The 18,722-nt window shown below is 39.9% G+C and overlaps 4 protein-coding genes across 5 annotated transcripts in view; 2 read left to right on the top strand and 2 right to left on the bottom strand.

Moving 5' to 3' along the window:
* Positions 1–18,722, bottom strand: part of LOC116883586 — a 48,379-nt gene that overhangs the window by 11,539 nt on the left and 18,118 nt on the right. The window contains exon 2 of the mRNA XM_032884766.1: positions 18,692–18,716. Within this exon, the coding sequence (XP_032740657.1) occupies positions 18,692–18,716 (25 nt within the window). The remainder of the gene's footprint in view (positions 1–18,691; positions 18,717–18,722) is intronic.
* Positions 6,554–11,076, top strand: LOC116883561 (histone H3-like). Of its 2 annotated transcripts, none has more exons than XR_004385772.1 (3): positions 6,554–7,225; positions 10,387–10,441; positions 10,611–11,076. XR_004385772.1 is itself a non-coding variant. In XM_032884742.1 (3 exons), the coding sequence occupies exons 1-2, from the start codon at positions 6,815–6,817 to the stop codon at positions 10,398–10,400; spliced, it is 411 nt and encodes a 136-aa protein (XP_032740633.1). In that variant the 5' UTR covers positions 6,555–6,814; the 3' UTR covers positions 10,401–10,441; positions 10,611–10,745. The 2 variants fall into 2 exon arrangements, 1 of the variants encoding a protein (XP_032740633.1); XM_032884742.1 differs by having other exon boundaries at positions 6,555–7,211; positions 10,611–10,745.
* Positions 12,308–13,761, bottom strand: LOC116883556 (histone H1.3). The gene has a single exon (XM_032884736.1). The coding sequence runs from the start codon at positions 13,722–13,724 to the stop codon at positions 13,062–13,064; it is 663 nt and encodes a 220-aa protein (XP_032740627.1). The 5' UTR covers positions 13,725–13,761; the 3' UTR covers positions 12,308–13,061.
* LOC116883582 (histone H4-like) lies at positions 17,073–17,390 on the top strand. The gene has a single exon (XM_032884762.1). It carries the CDS (start codon positions 17,079–17,081, stop codon positions 17,388–17,390), a length of 312 nt encoding a protein of 103 aa, XP_032740653.1. The 5' UTR covers positions 17,073–17,078.

The raw sequence follows: 18,722 nt of genomic DNA, 5'->3' as shown, positions 1-18,722 counted from the left end.
TACTGTTCAGTTTCCAGAACTAAGCAACCTGAAAAGACCAGAACCATCCATCAGAGCCACCTCTTTACTATCAATTAACTCATTGTTTTAAATGGGTGAAATTAAGGCAGAACAAGAAAATAGGACTCTCGGCTTTACCTTACTGATCCTCTTATTTAAGACTGTCAACATAGTTGATCAAAGACTGTCCAATCCTCAAACTCCAGAGAAAATATTAGAGCACTATTAAGATGACATATGAACCACTCTCAGGATGAAAATGTGTCTCAACCTCACACATGGTCATTATCTACAAAAATTACTTAGCAACTTTTATTCATGTTTTAATCTTGTCTACATATTTCTTCATCATCTCTAGGCCTGTACAGTAAATTCATAGGCAACTTTATAATTGATTGTTAAGGTAGAAATCAAAGACTATATTTACTTAATTTGTTCTCAAATTAATGACAAATCACCCTGCACATTTAGAAAGTACTAAAGGGAAGGGAACCTCTTTAATATATATAGCCCTTGTCCAGCTATTGCTAATAATGCTGACAATAAAATAAAATTTTCCTAACTCATATGCACTTCAGACTTATGCATTCCACATATATTGTCAACCTTAGATCTCTTTCAGGTTCCAGCTTCAGGCTACACTTTGAACATTTTAAAAAGTGAGAGACCACAAAGTCTGGTCACTTGGGTAGCAGGAAGATTTACAACAAATACATTGTCAGAATTACTTCTTAAGCATACCAGTATTGCTCTTTTTGAATAGTTGTTACCCAGGTCCATCTTGCCCACCTGACAAAAATACGTTTCTCCTGATAAAAGCACAAGAGAGTGAATGGCAGATGAGGACTTAATGGTGGTGGTGATTCTGCACTGCCCTCTAGAGCTGTTCCATAGTATGATCTTTGACACTAGGGATGAGCATAATGGCAGGTTGTAAATTTCTTTTTTTTTTTTTTTTTTTTTTGTAAGTAAAACCTAATCAATGTTGGTAAGCAAACGTTAGCATTCTAGTATCCTAAATTCTTTTTATCTCTAATAGGCTAGTTAGCATACTGCTTATCTCTGGGATATTTTGGAGGCAACACTCCCTTAGCTAAATTCTACTTTGTGTTACTTAAGGTCTCTCTCTCCCAAGCAATCTGTTAGGAAATCTTGTAAGTATCAGTTCTACCATTTTGAGCTTCTTCTACATCCTATCAATAAAAAGGTAAAAGCTATGAAGGTCTTAAGCCATCTCAGAAACTGAAATGATGTATCTTGCTTTTTAAACAAGAATAAAATGTTGCTAACTGGGCTGGAGAGATGGCTCAACGGTTAAGAGCACCCGACTACTCTTCTAGAGATCCTGAGTTCAATTCCCAGCAACCACTTGGTGGCTCACAACCATCTGTAAAGGGATCTGATGCCCTCTTCTGGTGTATCTGAAGACAGCTACAGTGTACTTACATATAATAAATGAATAAATCTTTAAAAAAAAAAAAATGTTGCTAACCTAGAGTGAAACAAAAGCACTGTCCATAAGCCAATAATCTTTAAAGTTCATAGCTTTTGATGTTACTTTTTTGTTTCTGTATTCAGTGTGTATTCCCAAACATAAAAGCTATCCAGAATATGATGGTCAGAGGACAGCCTGCAAGATACCATTCTCTTTCTCCACTATTTGGCTTCCATAAGTTTAAACTGAAATCTTCAGGTATAGACTGGATGGACCATCGTGCCAGCTCTGATCTTTGGGTGCTGTCTGCTCCCACTAACCACTAATAATTTGCGTTGCTACACATTTAAAATACTACAGGTAAAAAGTAATCCATGCTTGCTTGTATCAATAGTAAAGACAAAAATAAAGAACTATATTTCTCTATAATCCCACTGGGCCTTAGCCTTTCCATGCTGTACAACAGACTCTACCATATTTCCCAGTTTTAAGGTATTTTGCCCAAACTGTCTATCTTTATTTTTTTTTTTTTTTTTTTTTTTTAGTTCTTTTTTTTTTTCGGAGCTGGGGACCGAACCCAGGGCCTTGCGCTTCCTAGGCAAGCGCTCTACCACTAAGCTAAATCCCCAACCCCTGTCTATCTTTATTAAGAAAAAATTCGGTAACATAAAATGTCTGAATCTTCCTATATAATAATAATGGGGAAGGGAAAGTGGCAAGTACCATGATCAGGTAAGTGTCCATATGTGTACCTGGAGCTTCATAGTCTTCCAGTAAACCCTCTTCCTTCACATTCCTGCCATTTTAGTATCAGCCTTTAGATATATCGCGGCTGAGTCTGTGTGCAGACAAAGAAAAATGCTCAGGAAACAAAAGACTCAGAGTCTGTTTCTCTGAGAAGCTCATAAATCTAGTGTAACTCCTGGGCATCTATTTCACCAATTCATCAAACAGTAGCTACTGTTGTTATTCATTCTTATCAGACTCCAAGCCAATTAAGCCTGATGTTTTCTACTTCTGTGTTTCTTGCTGTTTGCGAAGTTTCTCAAAAATAAATTGTGTTGTGGTTTGTGCGCTATTCATGAAATAACTTTGACCTTGCACGCGTATTTCTTCAGTCTAACAGAACTTAAGGACTTGGTCATGTCAATTGGTTAAAGAGTCAATTTTAGGAGGACAAAAAGATGATAAAATGGTAAAGATGGTTAAATGGTTAAGAGCTATACTATTCTTACAAATGATCAAAGTTTGAATCCTAGTATCTATATCAACCAGCTCAAAATGACCTGTAACTCCAGTGACAATGGACCTGGCAGTAGTTTCTTCTAAACTTTACAGACAACTGCGCACACACACACACACACACACACACACACACACACACACACACACACACACACACACACACACACTATTTAAAAAGGAAAATAAATCTAAAAACTAATAGTGGTTTGGTTATAAGCTTAGAAATTTCTTTAAACCTACTTTCAGTAGGGTTCTTGAATGCTTCAACCTCCCATCTTGCCAAGTGACTAGAGGTTGAGGAGAAAACAGGGTAATAGGAAAAGAGGTTTGTGGAGCTCTTTAGAAAGATTCTACTCTTCATTGACAGAATACCAGCAGCCCAGTCCAATAGCAAACACCAGCACCATCCAGCAGAAACCTCAAGGCTCTGCCAAATCAGCATGAATCAACTGAAGCAGTTTCTCTCTATGAAGAAACTCTCTTCCTCTTCCTCTTCCTCTTCCCTTTTTCCCTCTTTGTCCCTTCTCTCCCCATTCCCATCCCCTTCTCCACACTTCTCACTCTCTCTCTCTCTCTCTCTCTCTCTCTCTCTCTCTCTCTCTCCTCTCTCTCTCTCTTCCCCCCTCTCTCCTCTCTCCTCTCTCCTCTCTCCTCTCTCTCTTCCTTACTCTTAACTTTCCTCCCCATGGATAAATTATTCCATATTATACTGTTCTGTGGCTGGTCCTGCCAAGGCACCCCCTTCTCCCAGATTCCCATAGAAATAATTCCCTCCCTCTCTATCTTTTAAAATACAACAAAAACACCCACACATGTAAAATTAAATTTGTTTAATTTAAAAAAATTAGCAAGAACATGCCACACAATCTCTCTCCTCCCACTCAGCCCATTAAGGTTTGGCCTCTGGGACTCCTGGGTTAAAGCTGTTTGCTCCTAGAGCCCTCCCCTCTCACTTCTGCCCATGCTCTTCATGTTCAATATAAAATGTAAAGTAGCTATAACTGGGAATTTCTAACTTAATGTGAGCCTGTATAGGAGCCTATATAGGACTTGAGTGTTTTGGGTACAGTTTTCTGCTGCAATTCACCAAATCTGACCTGGGAAAAGGCCCAAATAAGAAATCTGGACATATTTTTTAGAGCTACATTTAAACACTTAAAAAATAAAAGCAGTTGGTACTGTACAAATGACACAACACTTAAGATCACTTACTGACTTTCCAGAGGACAGGTTCAGTTTTCTCCCCAATGTGAACTTGCTAGCTAATAACCATCTCCAGTACCAGTGGGTCTGAGGCCCTCTTCTGGCCTCCAAGACCATTGCACGCATGTGGTGCAATGTATACAGGTGCTAGTAAAACACCCACACACACCATTTAAAAACAGAAAAAGCAAACAAACAAACAAAAAGGAACAATGAAACTGCAGCTGTCAGAAAGTCACATTCACTTGCCCTGTCTCTTCCTGCTTAGAAGCAGGAAACAACATCCCACTTTGAGGCTGCACAGGTTGCATTCCACCTACCAAGGGTGAACATTTACTACAGGTTCCATGGAGTACACATAAAAAACACTATGACATAATCTGAAATGAACCTTCCCAAGTGTCCAGTTAGGTCTTCTGTGGGTCTTAATTTATGAGGGCTCCTAAATCATGTGCTACTCATTCATGTATGTCTTTCTCTTGAGAATCATTGCCACAGTGACCCCAACTGAAAAACTGGAAAATTAGATCATAATGGATTCATTCTTCTACCTCCCCTATGTACTTTTTATACAAGAAAAATATTTAAAAGCATCTCAAAATATCTGGTACTCATCCCGTGTCCCAGTGCATGCTTGTTGTCAGATTAGTAAAGTCTCTTCTGACTTTTGTTCCTGACAAAATTAGGAAGCTACTTCTTCCCCTGAAGAAAACCCCTCCTAGGTTTCAATCTTAGAAGACACATAACCTTAAGATAAACTGGATCTATACCTCATCGTTACTTGTATAGTTCAACAAAGAAAATAAAAGTTAACATAATTAATATAAATACAATTTATAAAAAAATAGATACAAAAATTATGTATGCAATAACCATCTGACTTGGGAAGACCAATTGTCTATTGCTATCTATAAACCATTTAGGGCCCTCAGTTAACATCTTGCCAGAAAAAAAAAATGACTTATGGAATTCTGATCGAAGACAGGATACCCAGGCTTCTTGATGAAATCAGCTTTAATATGAATACACAGGATGTGATGAACTGATGTTCATAAACAGATAACAAGGACTATAAAAAAACAGAGCCTATTAAATGATTTTTGGTTTGTGTGTTTCTCTCATACATGGGGACCTACAATGTGATTGGGAATTGAAGATTATAAGACAGGGATTGCAAAAATGAGAGGGAGGAAGGAAAGGGCTCCAGGTGAGATTATTCAGTGTCCCACTTACAAATGACTGAACCAGCCAGCCTATGCATGCAAATTAACCAGTCCCTGTGGCTGTGTCCTGTTTTTTCTCCTAAGGCTAGGGACCTATCCCATAATACAGCAACAGTTCTTGGAAAATAAATAAGAATACCAACTGAATTACTTCATTTAGAATGTCAAAATGATTCTGCTGCAGTAAGATATCAAGGAAACCTCAACTATGGTCCACATTTTCATGGTAATCCTACAGACATCCAGTTAAGCCATAGCCAGACAAGCAGAAACTAGAAGACACTTCAACTGTTCAGTTTAAAGCTACTGAATTTTTAAAAACCTGTTATGCAAAATAGATAATTAAGTGGACTAACACTATCTAAATAAAATATAAATAGAAACAAGTCATAAAGTGAAGGAAAGGTTACAGGGGGGAAATGATCTATTATTAAGTAAAAATACTTGTATCACACTTCAGTAATGTATACTCACTTTGGGACTAACATGAACAAGTGCTAGTGGTCATTAGCAAGTTTTTAAACCTTTACATCTCAACTACAATTTACCAATTTAAAGCTCATAAAAGATGTGCTTGAAGGATAGACAGGTCTCCCAGCACTATGTTAAGTTAAGATGCTTGGGAAGTAAAATCGTCTTATATTCACTTTGAACCTGGTAAACTGAAAGGAAAGTAATGGTACTGTGCACCTCAGAAATATGCAAACGAGAAGTTACCAATCTGAACTCTGATTGGACCAAATTTCGAAACCCTGTGAGTTTGAAAGAAATGACTATTTTGCAAGGGATACTGTAAGTTGCTTGACCACCCCTAGGTTAATTTTGTACCCTGTAGATTCTTTTTATAGTTGCTATTAACCGACCATATGGTAATTTGAAAATAAGCTGTCATTGTCCCGTTTGTGCCTGAAAATAAGTAAAGTTCTATAACATGGGCAAGAACAAAGTATTACTTGTCTTGGAGCCTCAGGTCTCCTCAGAAACACAAGACCTTTGTGACCACACAAAGGACCTTCAGAAACGCGTCGCCATCCTTTTCAATGTTTTGGGTAATTTCTCGCTCTGCTTAAACAAAAAACCAAGTGACCGCACTGAAGTCTCTACAGAGAAATTTAATTTACACTTTAAACACAAACTACACTTGTCATTTCTGTGACACTAACGCGTGGAAAATAATAGGCGCGGAAAGCTTTCCGTAGGTGAGCGTAGTTCCGGGAACCGGAGGTGGGAATCAGCCTCGCTCCTAACAGGTTATCGCCGCCAGATGAACTGAATTAGCAATTCCCAGATATGAGAAATACATATATATATATATGAGAAATAACTATCAGGAAAATGGCCAAGACAGGGAAATGGTTTAACTAAAATTGTGGAGTACTTTGTTCTGGAAACATGCTTTGTGTATAGTAAGTCCGGCTCATAACCGGAAGACGACACAAGAAAGGCTCGTCCTTAAAATGTCTCCGGGCTTAAGTGTGTCACAGCCTTTTAGAGACTGATTTAAGGGAGCGGAATTACCACTGGTTATTTACCAATCAAAAGTTGCACTACAAGAGTCAGCCAATCCTAAATCCCTAGATGCACTTCCGCAAATTCCGACGGAAGTCTGAGTTGAGCTGGCCAGGGTCCAATCAGAGCGAAGTATTTCCAGCATAAATAGCAGCGGCGCTAGAGCACGACACCGGAATTTTCCTCTACCGCATTTGCAATGGCCCGTACCAAGCAAACGGCTCGCAAGTCCACCGGCGGCAAGGCTCCGCGCAAGCAGCTGGCCACTAAGGCCGCCCGCAAGAGCGCCCCGGCCACCGGCGGCGTGAAGAAGCCCCACCGCTACCGTCCGGGCACCGTGGCTCTGCGCGAGATCCGGCGCTACCAGAAGTCCACCGAGCTGCTGATCCGCAAGCTGCCGTTCCAGCGCCTGGTGCGCGAGATCGCTCAGGACTTCAAGACCGACCTTCGCTTCCAGAGCTCGGCCGTCATGGCTCTGCAGGAAGCGAGCGAGGCCTACCTTGTGGGTCTGTTTGAGGACACCAACCTGTGCGCCATCCACGCCAAGCGTGTGACCATCATGCCCAAGGACATCCAGCTGGCTCGCCGTATCCGCGGTGAAAGAGCTTAAGTAGCATTCTCTCTACATTGGCACGTAATCTGAACTAAAAAAGGCTCTTTTAAGAGCCGCTTCCACTGTCCACAAGAGATGCTGTGGTGCTAGTTTACAGGGTGTATGGCGGGACCACCCTCTATTTCATTCAGCTCCCTTGTCTTTCTTTACCCGGATTAGCAACAGCATTCAGACCAGCTTGAGCTACCAGGGTTTGGAGGCAAGGGCTTTCATTGTGTTTTCCGTCTTAATTTTCTTTCAAGTTTCAGGCATTAAAGTGAGCAGGTAACATTTTAGTTGCTCTAGTCACTAAGCATTTTGATGTTACAATGTAGCACAGTTTTAGAAGGCAACAAAGCTTTTAACTTTTGGTTACTTGTTCTGTTTTGGTTTTTTTCAAAGACTTTTTCTCCGTGTTTTCTAATTCAGTTCCTTCTCTCCTGGGATTTAAAGACCTGTTTATCGTTTACTTGACCATAGGCCTGTATTAATACTATCTAGCTGAGTTTAGTAGTATTATTTTGAAGGTGTAACAAAAAACTACCATTGATTCTGGATCTTAAAGAATTTAGTAAGGTGTGGTGGCTTACACCTATAATACCAACACCTGGGTTACAGGCAGGCAAATCTCTGAACTAACCAACCTGTTGTAGCAAGTTACATTAAAAATAAATCCTAACATCTTAAAAAAAATCTTTGAAAAGACTTAGAAGGAAGCTCAAGAACTATTTTTTATAGTTTAACAAGGAAAGGAATAGCAAGAAAACTAGTAAATATTGACTGGTATCTAAAGAAGAAATTGATACTAGGAAGCAAATAACCGTGCCCTTTCCCAGAAAGCAAGTTCAGCCATTGTTGAACGAACAGCTGTAAAGAGGTGGAAGGAATTCAGAGAAAACAGAATCCTGGACTATCAAATTCAAACAGGTTTGGGATTCTGGTCTGTGGCCAATAATGATAGAGGGGGGGGGGCATGGTGGTACATGAGTTTAATCTACTCTTCTACTCCTCTGAGACTCCACCCCACCCCCTTGGCCTGCAGAGGGGCAGGCATGGTCTAGATAGAAAGTTCTGGTCAAGCCAGGAGTGCACAGTGAGACTGTCTTGAGAAAAAAAAGGGGGGGGGAGAGGAGAAAGAGAAAGGGGAAGGTGAAAATGTTTCTCTTCGAGTTTAAACTTCGAAAATACAGCAGTAAACGTCATCCTAAGGAACCTACTGGAGCATGTAAGTGCATTATCCCATTAAGGCAATAATTGTTTTTCTCAGGTCTTTAAGACATCTTTAGGAAAACGAGCTTTTGGGGGGGAAAGGGGAACTGGAGGAGTCTCCTAGCAAAATACTAAATAAGAAATATTCTAAACGTTAGGCAAAATAAGAATGCCATGTTTCTACCCAAGGCCAGAGTTAGAAACATTAGAATTCATTCCTCTGGCAAAAGAGAGGTAGATTTCTCCCAGTGAGATTTAAAGAAACCCTGATAACTCCCTCCCTCCCCCCTCCCATCATCAGGGACGATGACTGACTTCAGTTGCTTCTAAACTTAATACCAATCTTGACAACCAATAAAAATAATAGTTGATGTTCAAATGCTTTTAGAATAAAGCATGAAATAATTCAATTAAAATCACAGGTGAATCTTGTAATATATATGTACCTTTTTAAAACCCAAAACAACCCATAACATAACATTTTAAAATCTCTTTTACTATAACTAAGTTATTTTTATTCTTTATTACTTTATTTCCAACATGTAATAATATAAAAATGAATCTAAAAGTTCAGGCTTTCCAGCTAAAGAGATGGCTCATGGGTTAAGAACATTGACTGCTATTACAGAGGTCAAGTTCATTTCCCTGAAACCACATAGTGGCTCACAACCATCTGTAATGGGATCTGATACCCTCTTCTGGTATAAAGACAGTGTACTCATATGCATAAAATGAATAAATAAATTTCTAAAAAAAAAAAAAACATGTTCAGTCTTTCACATTGCAGGCTGAAATTCTCATTTGAAAAAAAATTGACATCGTAAACACTTCCAATTTTATGTATTTTCTCCCACATTGAAATTTATGAAAACTAATAACTATATCTAGGCTGCTCATCAGCACATACATACAGGTAGTACCTACACTCTGATACTTCATCTAAAAGATGAAAATCTATGTAACAGAGTGAGAGATACAGAATGTTGTGTAGTCATTTCAGGATTACAAGTATAAATTTTCTTTTAAAACCCTAAACTTAATCAGAATATATGAAAGGTAAAATGCCTATAATCCCAAAACTTTGGAAATTGAGGAGAAAGAACCAGAAATTGAAGATTATCCTTAGCTATATATCAAGTTTGAGTCTATCGTGAGGTAAGTAAGAAAGATCTGTCTCAAAATGAGACATTTAATCCCAAGACTGGTAAACAAAAAGCCAACACGGTCTATATCAGGAAGATATATAGATATCTATAGATAGATAGATAGATAGATAGATAGATAGATAGATAGATAGAGATACAAAGATAGATAGATAGATAGAGATACAGAGATAGAGATACAGAGATAGATAGATAGATAGATAGATAGATAGATAGATAGATCTCCCAGGATATGTAATGATATCCTGTCTCAAAATAAAATAATTTTAAGCTTCAACATAATATAATGAGCTAAGTTCAGAAGCAGCTTCAGAAATGAGAGTTCTTACCTTCAACACTCTCCTTTTTACACCTCCTCCCAAAGGAAGGTTTAAAAACAAGAATATCCCTTCCTCAATGTAAGAAAACCAGACCTAACTATTTTTCCCAAAGTAAGCAAAAACTACTAAAACATTCATCTTCACCAACCTCTTTGTCTTGCAGCTAGCAGTAACAATGATGATGATGATGATGATGATGATGATGATGATGATTTTTAAAATTCTACAAACCTCCCTTGTCCAAAAGCAGATCAAGATGAAGCATTACCACTTAGAGAGTTGTGTCCATACCCGAAAAAAGAATGTAACACAGGGCAAAGAAGTACTGGAAACAAATCTGGCTAGATTTCTGCATACATTATACCAGAAGTAAATTATATACACTCCCTACAATCATAATTCTACACATTGGTATGTTTTAGGCAGCTGTGTCTCGCACATGCAGAAAATTAAAACGGTGTCTTTTTGTTGTTTTCTTTTTTTCTAGAAATTGAAACTTGAACCTGTGTCTGTAATGTCAAGGTGATATGAAAAGACAGCAGGTAAGGAAGGAATCTAGAGATTAGTCCTCCACTGCACCTTTGCCCAGCTGATGTACAGGTGGGAAATTCAGGCAGTCTTTGCAGGTTTAGGGTTGCCCCTTGGATCAGATACCAAGACATTTTTCTGATATTTATATTGCTTTTCTCATTATCTTACCTCTTGTTGCAGAAGGATTCAAAAATGTCAAAGGCCTGAAGCATTCTACCTGAGCCAGTCATGTGACAACACCTAGACTACAGCAACTAAGCAAACAAATCATGGGCAGATCATGTATCAATATTCCTTCCCACAAAGTGAAGTTTAACTGTGGTCTTAGAATAAAGAATATGCAGTTCCCCTGTAATCATGACCCTATCAGTGTTTTATTACTGAAGAATAAAATGTTTAAATTACCCATGGGCTGGAGTCCAAAGGTTCCTTTGCTATGTAAAACTACAAGACAACTTCATCTGTTAACACATCTTTTGTTATCATGGCATTTTCCATGACATTAACCCTCAATGATGGGTAAGAAAAGAGATAGTCCATAAATAGTCAACAGCTTTTTCTCACAGAAATAGTAGCAAAAATGCAAGAAAATTCAAAAATACCATTTTGTTATTTTCCTGCATTTTCTAATCCATCTATACACAGTAATATTGATATTTCCCATATTGATATTTTTCCATTTTTATGGACTCCCCAAATTTGAAGTGGCATGATTCAGCACGTAAAGGGAGATGACAAATTAGACCATAGAGTTCAAGGTCAGAAAAATATTCAGTGTTCATAAAATTTTAATATATTGATATATTTATTATAAGTCTCTAAATCCAATCTAATTCAGTTCATGGGATTTTGGAAATTCAAATACATTGACAAAGTAGAGGGAAACAAGGGAAAGATGACTTGTATCTGCCTGGGATTAAAGGGCATTAACATGGCAATAGCATTTAAATCAGGTCTTAACCCACTGGAGTTAAGACAGTCCAATTCCTTTCTGTTGTACAGTCAATGGAAATGGCTGTGTTAAAGCTAAATACACATTCTTAAGACAATAACCTTTGAGGTCTTAAAATATTCAGGATGAGAAAAATAGTGACTATGATCATATTTTACCTGTGTTCTTACTGGGCATTCTTTAGCACCATCAGATAATGAACTCCAGCACATAGAAGGAACACTCATAACATGAACTTCATTTGGAGACACAATAACTGCAGAGTATTCTACAAGCATCTGATTACACATACACTTTTGATATCTAGGCACTTCAAAAAATAGAAGCAAGTTACTCATCCTTTAATTTTTAAATGACATGAAAATCAAATTCAGTGCCTATCACTATAGCGTTACCTTATCTGGAGTAGGGGTAGAGTGAGGAGTGAATTACACAAGCACTGGCCTGTGAAAGTCAAAATCCATCTTTTAGGAGCCTGTGTTCTTCCATCATATGGGTCGCAGGGTTTGAACTCAGGTCAAGCTTTAACCACTATCCTCTGAAGGAAATACTAGATTGAAATGACTCATAAGGATACAATAGACATGATAGGTTATACTGTTGCAGTTGTGCTCTGACCCACACACACACACACACACACACACACACACACAGACTTTTGTACTTTAAATAATGAAATGGAAATAACATTCACCAAATCAGGGTCACCTTCCTTCGGGGTATGTTAGTTTGATCTGTGTTTTTGTTTGTGTGTTTGTTTTGCTTCGTATTGTTTGCCCAAATTTGGTAAGTCAAGTCGCAAACCAGACCTCCCAAAATAATTTTCCTTCGAGTTCTCAGTCTACTTACTGGTCTACCCACAAAATAAGGGAGAACAGATAAGCTCAGAACAATGTATGGGGAAGGAAAGTACAGAACTGCCAAAGTTGTTCGATTTCTTTACTAAAACGTAAGCACGTATTAGAAAAGCTTCCACGCTTAAAGTGACATGTGATCAGCCCCTAAAAACTCCGGCTAAACCTTTGGGAAATCGTAGCTCTTGTAATTTCTCTGCCAACACAAAAATTAAAAACATGTCAGCCTCTCACTCTTAGGGCTGAATTCCGTAACTCTGAAGTGAGCAGAGGCGGGAGCAGAGAAAAAAGTGTCAGCCAGCGTCACAGTATAAACCTAAGTCTTAATATCACAATCTCTGATTGGTGCAAGGTTTCACAACAGTGACTGAGGGGACGGTTTGATTGGATAATTCTCAAAACAAGTCTGTATACGGGTTGGAAAGGAAAACTTAAAAACTGCAACTAGAGCCTTTAACTATTGCCGGATTGGCTTGCTGAAATGTCCCTGTGCATAGAGCCTAGGCGCCAGAAGTGAGGGCTTTCCAACAAGCTCTGAGCTTAAATATAACAATGTTCAGAGCAGATGCTCAGTACTATTACTTTGGACAGAAGCCAAAATGGAGCGGAAAATGACACAACCTACCCTAAATTATGACTTGAAAAGGTCCAGAATGCTTTTACCTACACCACCCAAAGTGGAGTACAGAATTAGCTGGCCTCAGACCATAGCCGGCTGAGGAAACCTAAAATAACCTTACCAGAACAAGCTCAGCTCTTTTGAATGAGATCTGTAGGTGGCTCTGAAAAGAGCCGTTTGAGATTTTCAAAGGAGGACGCGCCACTCTACTTCTTGCGAGGAGCGGCCTTTTTTGCCTTGTTGGCCTTCGGCTTAGAAGCCTTAGGCTTAGTAGCCTTAGCCTTAGGAGCCTTGGCCTTTGCTGGACTCTTGGCTGCCTTCTTGGGCTTAGCTGCCTTCACCTTCTTCGGGCTCTTGGAAACTTTCTTGGCGCCGGCAGTAGCACCGGGCTTCTTGGCTTTCTTCGGGGTCTTCTTGGTCTTCCTGGGTGTGGCGGAACCGGTAGCCTTTTTGGGCTTCTTGGCTGAGCCCGCAGGCTTCTTTGCCTTGGCCGCCCCTGCTTTCTTTGCTTTGGGCTTGGCCTCGCCAGAAGCTGCCTTCTTGTTGAGTTTGAAGGAGCCGGAGGCGCCGGTGCCCTTGGTCTGCACCAGAATGCCCTTGCTCACCAGGCTCTTCAGGCCGAGCTTGATGCGGCTGTTGTTCTTCTCCACGTCGTAGCCGGCGGCTGCCAGCGCCTTCTTAAGCGCAGCTAGGGACACGCCGCTGCGCTCCTTGGAAGCAGCCACAGCCTTGGTGATGAGCTCGGACACCGGAGGCCCAGACGCCTTGCGCTTCCCAGCTGCGGAGCTGGTCTTCTTGGCCTTCTTCTTAACAGGTGTCTTCTCCACAGGTGCGGGAGCAGCGGGAGCAGCAGGAGCTGTTTCAGACATGTTTCAAGCCTTACTTGTAAAGCAAAAAGTACGCACAGTCAGAGAGGGTTGTTCCTAGTGCTGCAGGCTCTGGGTTTATATAGAGAGTAGCTGCGTGGTGATTGGTTCCCTGCGCTGTGCGCCGTGCGCCGCGCTGCCAGCGAAAGGATCTTCGGCTTTGCCTTGTCGCTGTGTTTGTTGCCCCTCAAAAAAGAATAAAAATATAAGCAATATGGGCACGAAATAATTAGGAACTTGGAGGAATCTGATCCGAGAGCCTATAGGCTACATTCTTGCCTTAATTTGTAGAGCTATATTCAAAATCGGCACCCAGAAACTTCTCTGATTGCCCCAACTCTCTTTCAAACTTGACGAAAATTGGGACAACTTTAAGGTTTTCCTTAAAAATACTATTTCTCTCGCAGTCGTTAGCAAACTTTTGTTCCAGGAGATGGTTCTGCACATTCTTATCCTTTCAGAACTCCGTGGAATAACTTGTTTTCATGGAAATATGTAGGGAAATTTGCGTTTTTCGAGAAAGCAACAACACAGAAGGTCCCAGGGCTATTTACACCAAGCTGTAGGAATTGGAACTAGATAGGAAAGTTGTGGGAGTCGGGGGAATGATTATTGTGGAAATATCGATTGGTTTTTTTTTTTTAAGGTATCTGAAATACCATTGTGTAATTCTCGTTCGGTTTTCGTGTTTTAGTGGTTTAGCCATTTTCTGGAGGCGAGATGAGTATGTGCCATCCCTCTTATAGATCAACTCAAACCACATGTTTTTAGATTCAGTAGAATAGTGGACACCAGCTCCCACATTTACAGAAAAACGATCCGTAGGTTAAAAAAAAAAAACAAAAACACAGAATTTTAGCAACTGGGAGATGAGGAACAGTGAAATATAACCTGACTTGACAATTAATTCCGTGTTTAGAGTACACTGTTACACAGCTATATTATACATGGTGTTTTGGGACACTGTGTTATACATCTGTTTCCCCTTGACAATACATATCATAGCATTCTCTACATATTTCCTCTTTTTAAATAATTTGAACTTTAATATTAAAAATATGCAGAATTTGAAGGAAACTCTGCCTTTTAATTTCTATAATAGATGCTGATCTTATTACATATATTAAATATGTATTACAGTCTTTCACAAGCAAAACAGATAGTGGCTTGTATCCACAGAAGGACTTAAAACATTGCAGAGTCAGTTTATCATTATGATAACTACAGCAAGAACACCGTTCCTGAAAAGGTGATCAACAGTGGGACTACAAACTTGAACCATAGGCTTCACTCATTTCCACTTCTTACTTTGGAGGCTAATATCACAAATGTGATTTTGATCTTGACTCCAAAGTATAATTACATCCTGAAAAACAGCAGGTTATTTTCTGTAGTAAAGCTTACACTATTTTTGTAGAATTAAAAACAGGTGATAGAATTTCTAAGACATGTAATAGCCATGAAACTTATGGCTTTGTCCTCTTCTCTCAATTTTGTGTTAGATAAGCACATCCACACACATCCACACAAATGCACACCATTACCATAGTAACAACCAAGAGATAACAATCTCATGAGTTATTCTACAGGACATGTTCTTGGGCATTCTAATGCCTAGAGACTTTCAAATCTACAGGAAGGAGTGGTTGTATAACATAGAAATCATCATGGTCGTGGTGGTTCATGCCTTTAATCCAAGTACCTGGAAGGCAGAAGCAGGTGGATATCTGAAATTAAGGCCAGTCTACAGACCAAGTTCCAGGACAGCTATGGCTACCCGAAGAAACCAAACCCTGTTTCAGAAGGAAAGTAGGAATACTAAGAAGATAGGTAGCAAGAAAAGAAATGTAGAAGGGGACAAAGACAAATTTAGTTAAGGCAAATGTGCTCCAAAGGACTATGATAAGTTAGAGTTAGCAACTTTATAACCCTTCCTGTTGACATTACATGAAGATACTGACAACTTGAAACTCACATCCAAGTACAAACAGTCTTATTAATTTCATTTTCTAAACTGGGCAATTTTAAATGTTTAAATCCCCCCTCCCCTGCTTTCTCTCTCCCCTCTGTAATATCATTTAACTGTGTGTGGAAGCTGAAAAGCATCTTGGATACTTGAAGAGTATTCTAAGTCCTCCCTGCTTTTAGAAAGGCCCATTCTCCGGTGTGCAATATATTCCCAACCACAGTGAACACAACTGAAACTGTGGTTAACAAGTTTCAGGACAAGAACAATGCAACTGGAATATGGCTGCTTCACCAGGATACCAGGCAGCAGCTAGGAATATGCTGAGCTGATGTCACATCACACCCCCCGGCCTGAATTTAGTTTCCTCCTAAGTGGCCTTTGAGTTCCTTAGGTGGGTAGAGGAATCAATCCACTGTGCTATTTAAAACCACTCTTTCCACACTAGTTTTGCCATTCTGATATTTAAGGCGAATGGGGTGGAAGACTGGTGAGTTTCTGGAAAGAAGCATAGGAGAACTCAATGGGTTCATTGGGATGAGCCAAATCCTATGCACAGCCTGAGTACTTGGAAGTTACTTTTAATAATTTTTCTCTACCATTACCATTGAAACGTCTTACACAAGCAGTAGCCAAAGCACTTCTTCAGGATGACCTCTATCTAGACAAGGATGGGGCTCAAAGCAGTTGAAACTAAAAAGCTGGATAGCAAGGCCATGAGACAAAGAATCCTCCCCAGCAACAATAGCGTTTAGTAAGATTAGATCTCCAACCCTAAGCAAGTCTCCATCTTCCAGTTCAAACAGCATCTTATAAGATGGGAAACTGTATATTCAATTAATACTAGCTCCCTCTGCAGAAATTTGAAAATGGAGCTGTATGCAGGCCTCTGAGAAATGCAAAGTGCTTCATAACAAATGAGATTTAATAATGCTTGCAAAATTTTAGACTTTACATTTATAAATGTTCCAATTAAAGGTAATCGTACTGTACTATATCCGGTTTTGTAGATAATTGTATGGTTACAACATCCTTTTTACATATGATGAGTGGCTAGGAGAGTTATAAATTATAGACTGTCAGAACCCACAAGTACGCTCCTTAAGGACACAAACTAGTGACTAAGAACTTAAAGAGAAGAGTGGCAAACTCATATTCCCCTCACCACAGGGCCTGTGCCTTCCACCAGGCAATCGAAGTCAGCCAGTGAGGTAGAGAAACGGATACACACCTTCCCGCCCGCGCCTTTTCAGTCCTCTAAAAGGTCTGCTATCGTCAGATAGATAGATAGATAGATAGATAGATAGATAGATAGATAGATAGATAGATAGATAGATCTATCTCAACTGCAGAAGGCGCTTGACGAACTTCAACTTTTAGTGTTCTTAACCATGTCTGGTCGCGGAAAGGGTGGCAAGGGTCTGGGCAAAGGGGGCGCTAAGCGCCACCGCAAAGTCCTGCGCGACAACATACAGGGCATCACTAAGCCCGCCATCCGCCGCCTGGCCGGAAGCGGAGGAGTGAAGCGCATCTCCGGCCTCATCTACGAGGAGACGCGCGGTGTGCTGAAGGTGTTCCTGGAGAACGTGATCCGTGACGCCGTCACCTACACGGAGCACGCCAAGCGCAAGACCGTCACTGCCATGGATGTGGTCTACGCTCTCAAACGCCAGGGCCGCACACTCTACGGCTTCGGCGCCTAAGCTAAACAGATTTTAACTTTGTGTAAAGGCCCTTTTTAGGGGCACCCACTTTATCATAAAGAGCTGCTTGCATTTCTCAACCTTCCCTTCTCTTACCGGTCCCTAAAGTTCAAAATGGCGGCGGAGACAGAAGACTCAGGTGGTTAAGAGGTAGACTCTGGGAATGCTTACCCAGTACATTTCCCCCAGTACTTCTGCTGAGATTTACTCCCTTAAAACTATAAAAAAGGGAAGGATTCTTTTGAAGAGATGATAAAGAGCTGTTGTTTTGCTAACCTGTATCCTTTCCCCTGTGTCCTTGATAAAACCTTTGGTTTCCTTGCTGGGCTGAAGGTCAATTGAGGCTGCCAGCTACCCTTGACAACGTTGCTCCAGAGTGAAAACTCTCGTTTTCAGCAAACAGACTTACTCATAATTTCTAGTTGTTACTAATCAACTTAGCCTTGTTAACCCTGTTGTGAGCCAAGCTTTCCACACTGAGATGGATTCAATTACTAAATGACTTGACTGCTCCCAACTTTACAACTCTTGCTATTCATGAGTTCTCAAACCACCCCAGTGGTCAAACTGATGGTCCGAAAGCACACTAGTGATCCTGTTTGCTACTCCTAACTTAGCAATGTCAAGATGGCCTGCTTACTGGCACATATCCTGTTTTTCCACATTCTTCTGTTTGCTTTCTGGGTCCTATTCAAACTATAGTAATGATGAGTTATCCATCCTCTATGATAAATGTACACATGCAAGTCCTTCTGCAGGGGGTTATACTGCCATCATTCATTCACCCTTTTCATCAATACATCAGAGTAACCACAGAGGCCTTACATGGTGCCTGTGTTCTAAGTATCTTAAGTTACCCTGCAGTGTTTTTTAAGCAACTTAAAAAATTGTTTTCATCTCATTTATACAAAGATAAAATTGTCTTAACTGATCATCCTGTATCTAAAAAAATAAAACCCAAACTCCTGTATTTTATCTGACATCTGTCTCACTTCCAAGACTTCATTCTTAACCCTGAATTATTCTCCTGACCAGTCTGAACAACAAATTTTTTTTCCAAATGAAATTGCCATCCGTACACATGAGGTTTGTCTGCTATCATAAAAACGTAAAATCTTTTTCAACCTGAACCTTTCTATCTGGCCCAAGTACTGCCAGTGCCAATTATAGAACCTAACCACACAGTAGTTACTCAGGACAAATAAAATTAAAAGCTATAAACACAAAACTGGCTTCCCTCTATATATCTCTGGCCTGCAATATAACAATTAGATTTTGACGAAGTATTTGATCAAGAATACCCATGTAGAGGGGTTGGGGATTTAGCTCAGT

This window comes from Rattus rattus, chromosome 14 (assembly GCF_011064425.1).
Source record: "Rattus rattus isolate New Zealand chromosome 14, Rrattus_CSIRO_v1, whole genome shotgun sequence".
NCBI lineage: Eukaryota > Metazoa > Chordata > Mammalia > Rodentia > Muridae > Rattus > Rattus rattus.
Note: the sequence above shows the minus strand (reverse complement) of the source record. Positions and strands in the feature narration are given on the sequence as shown.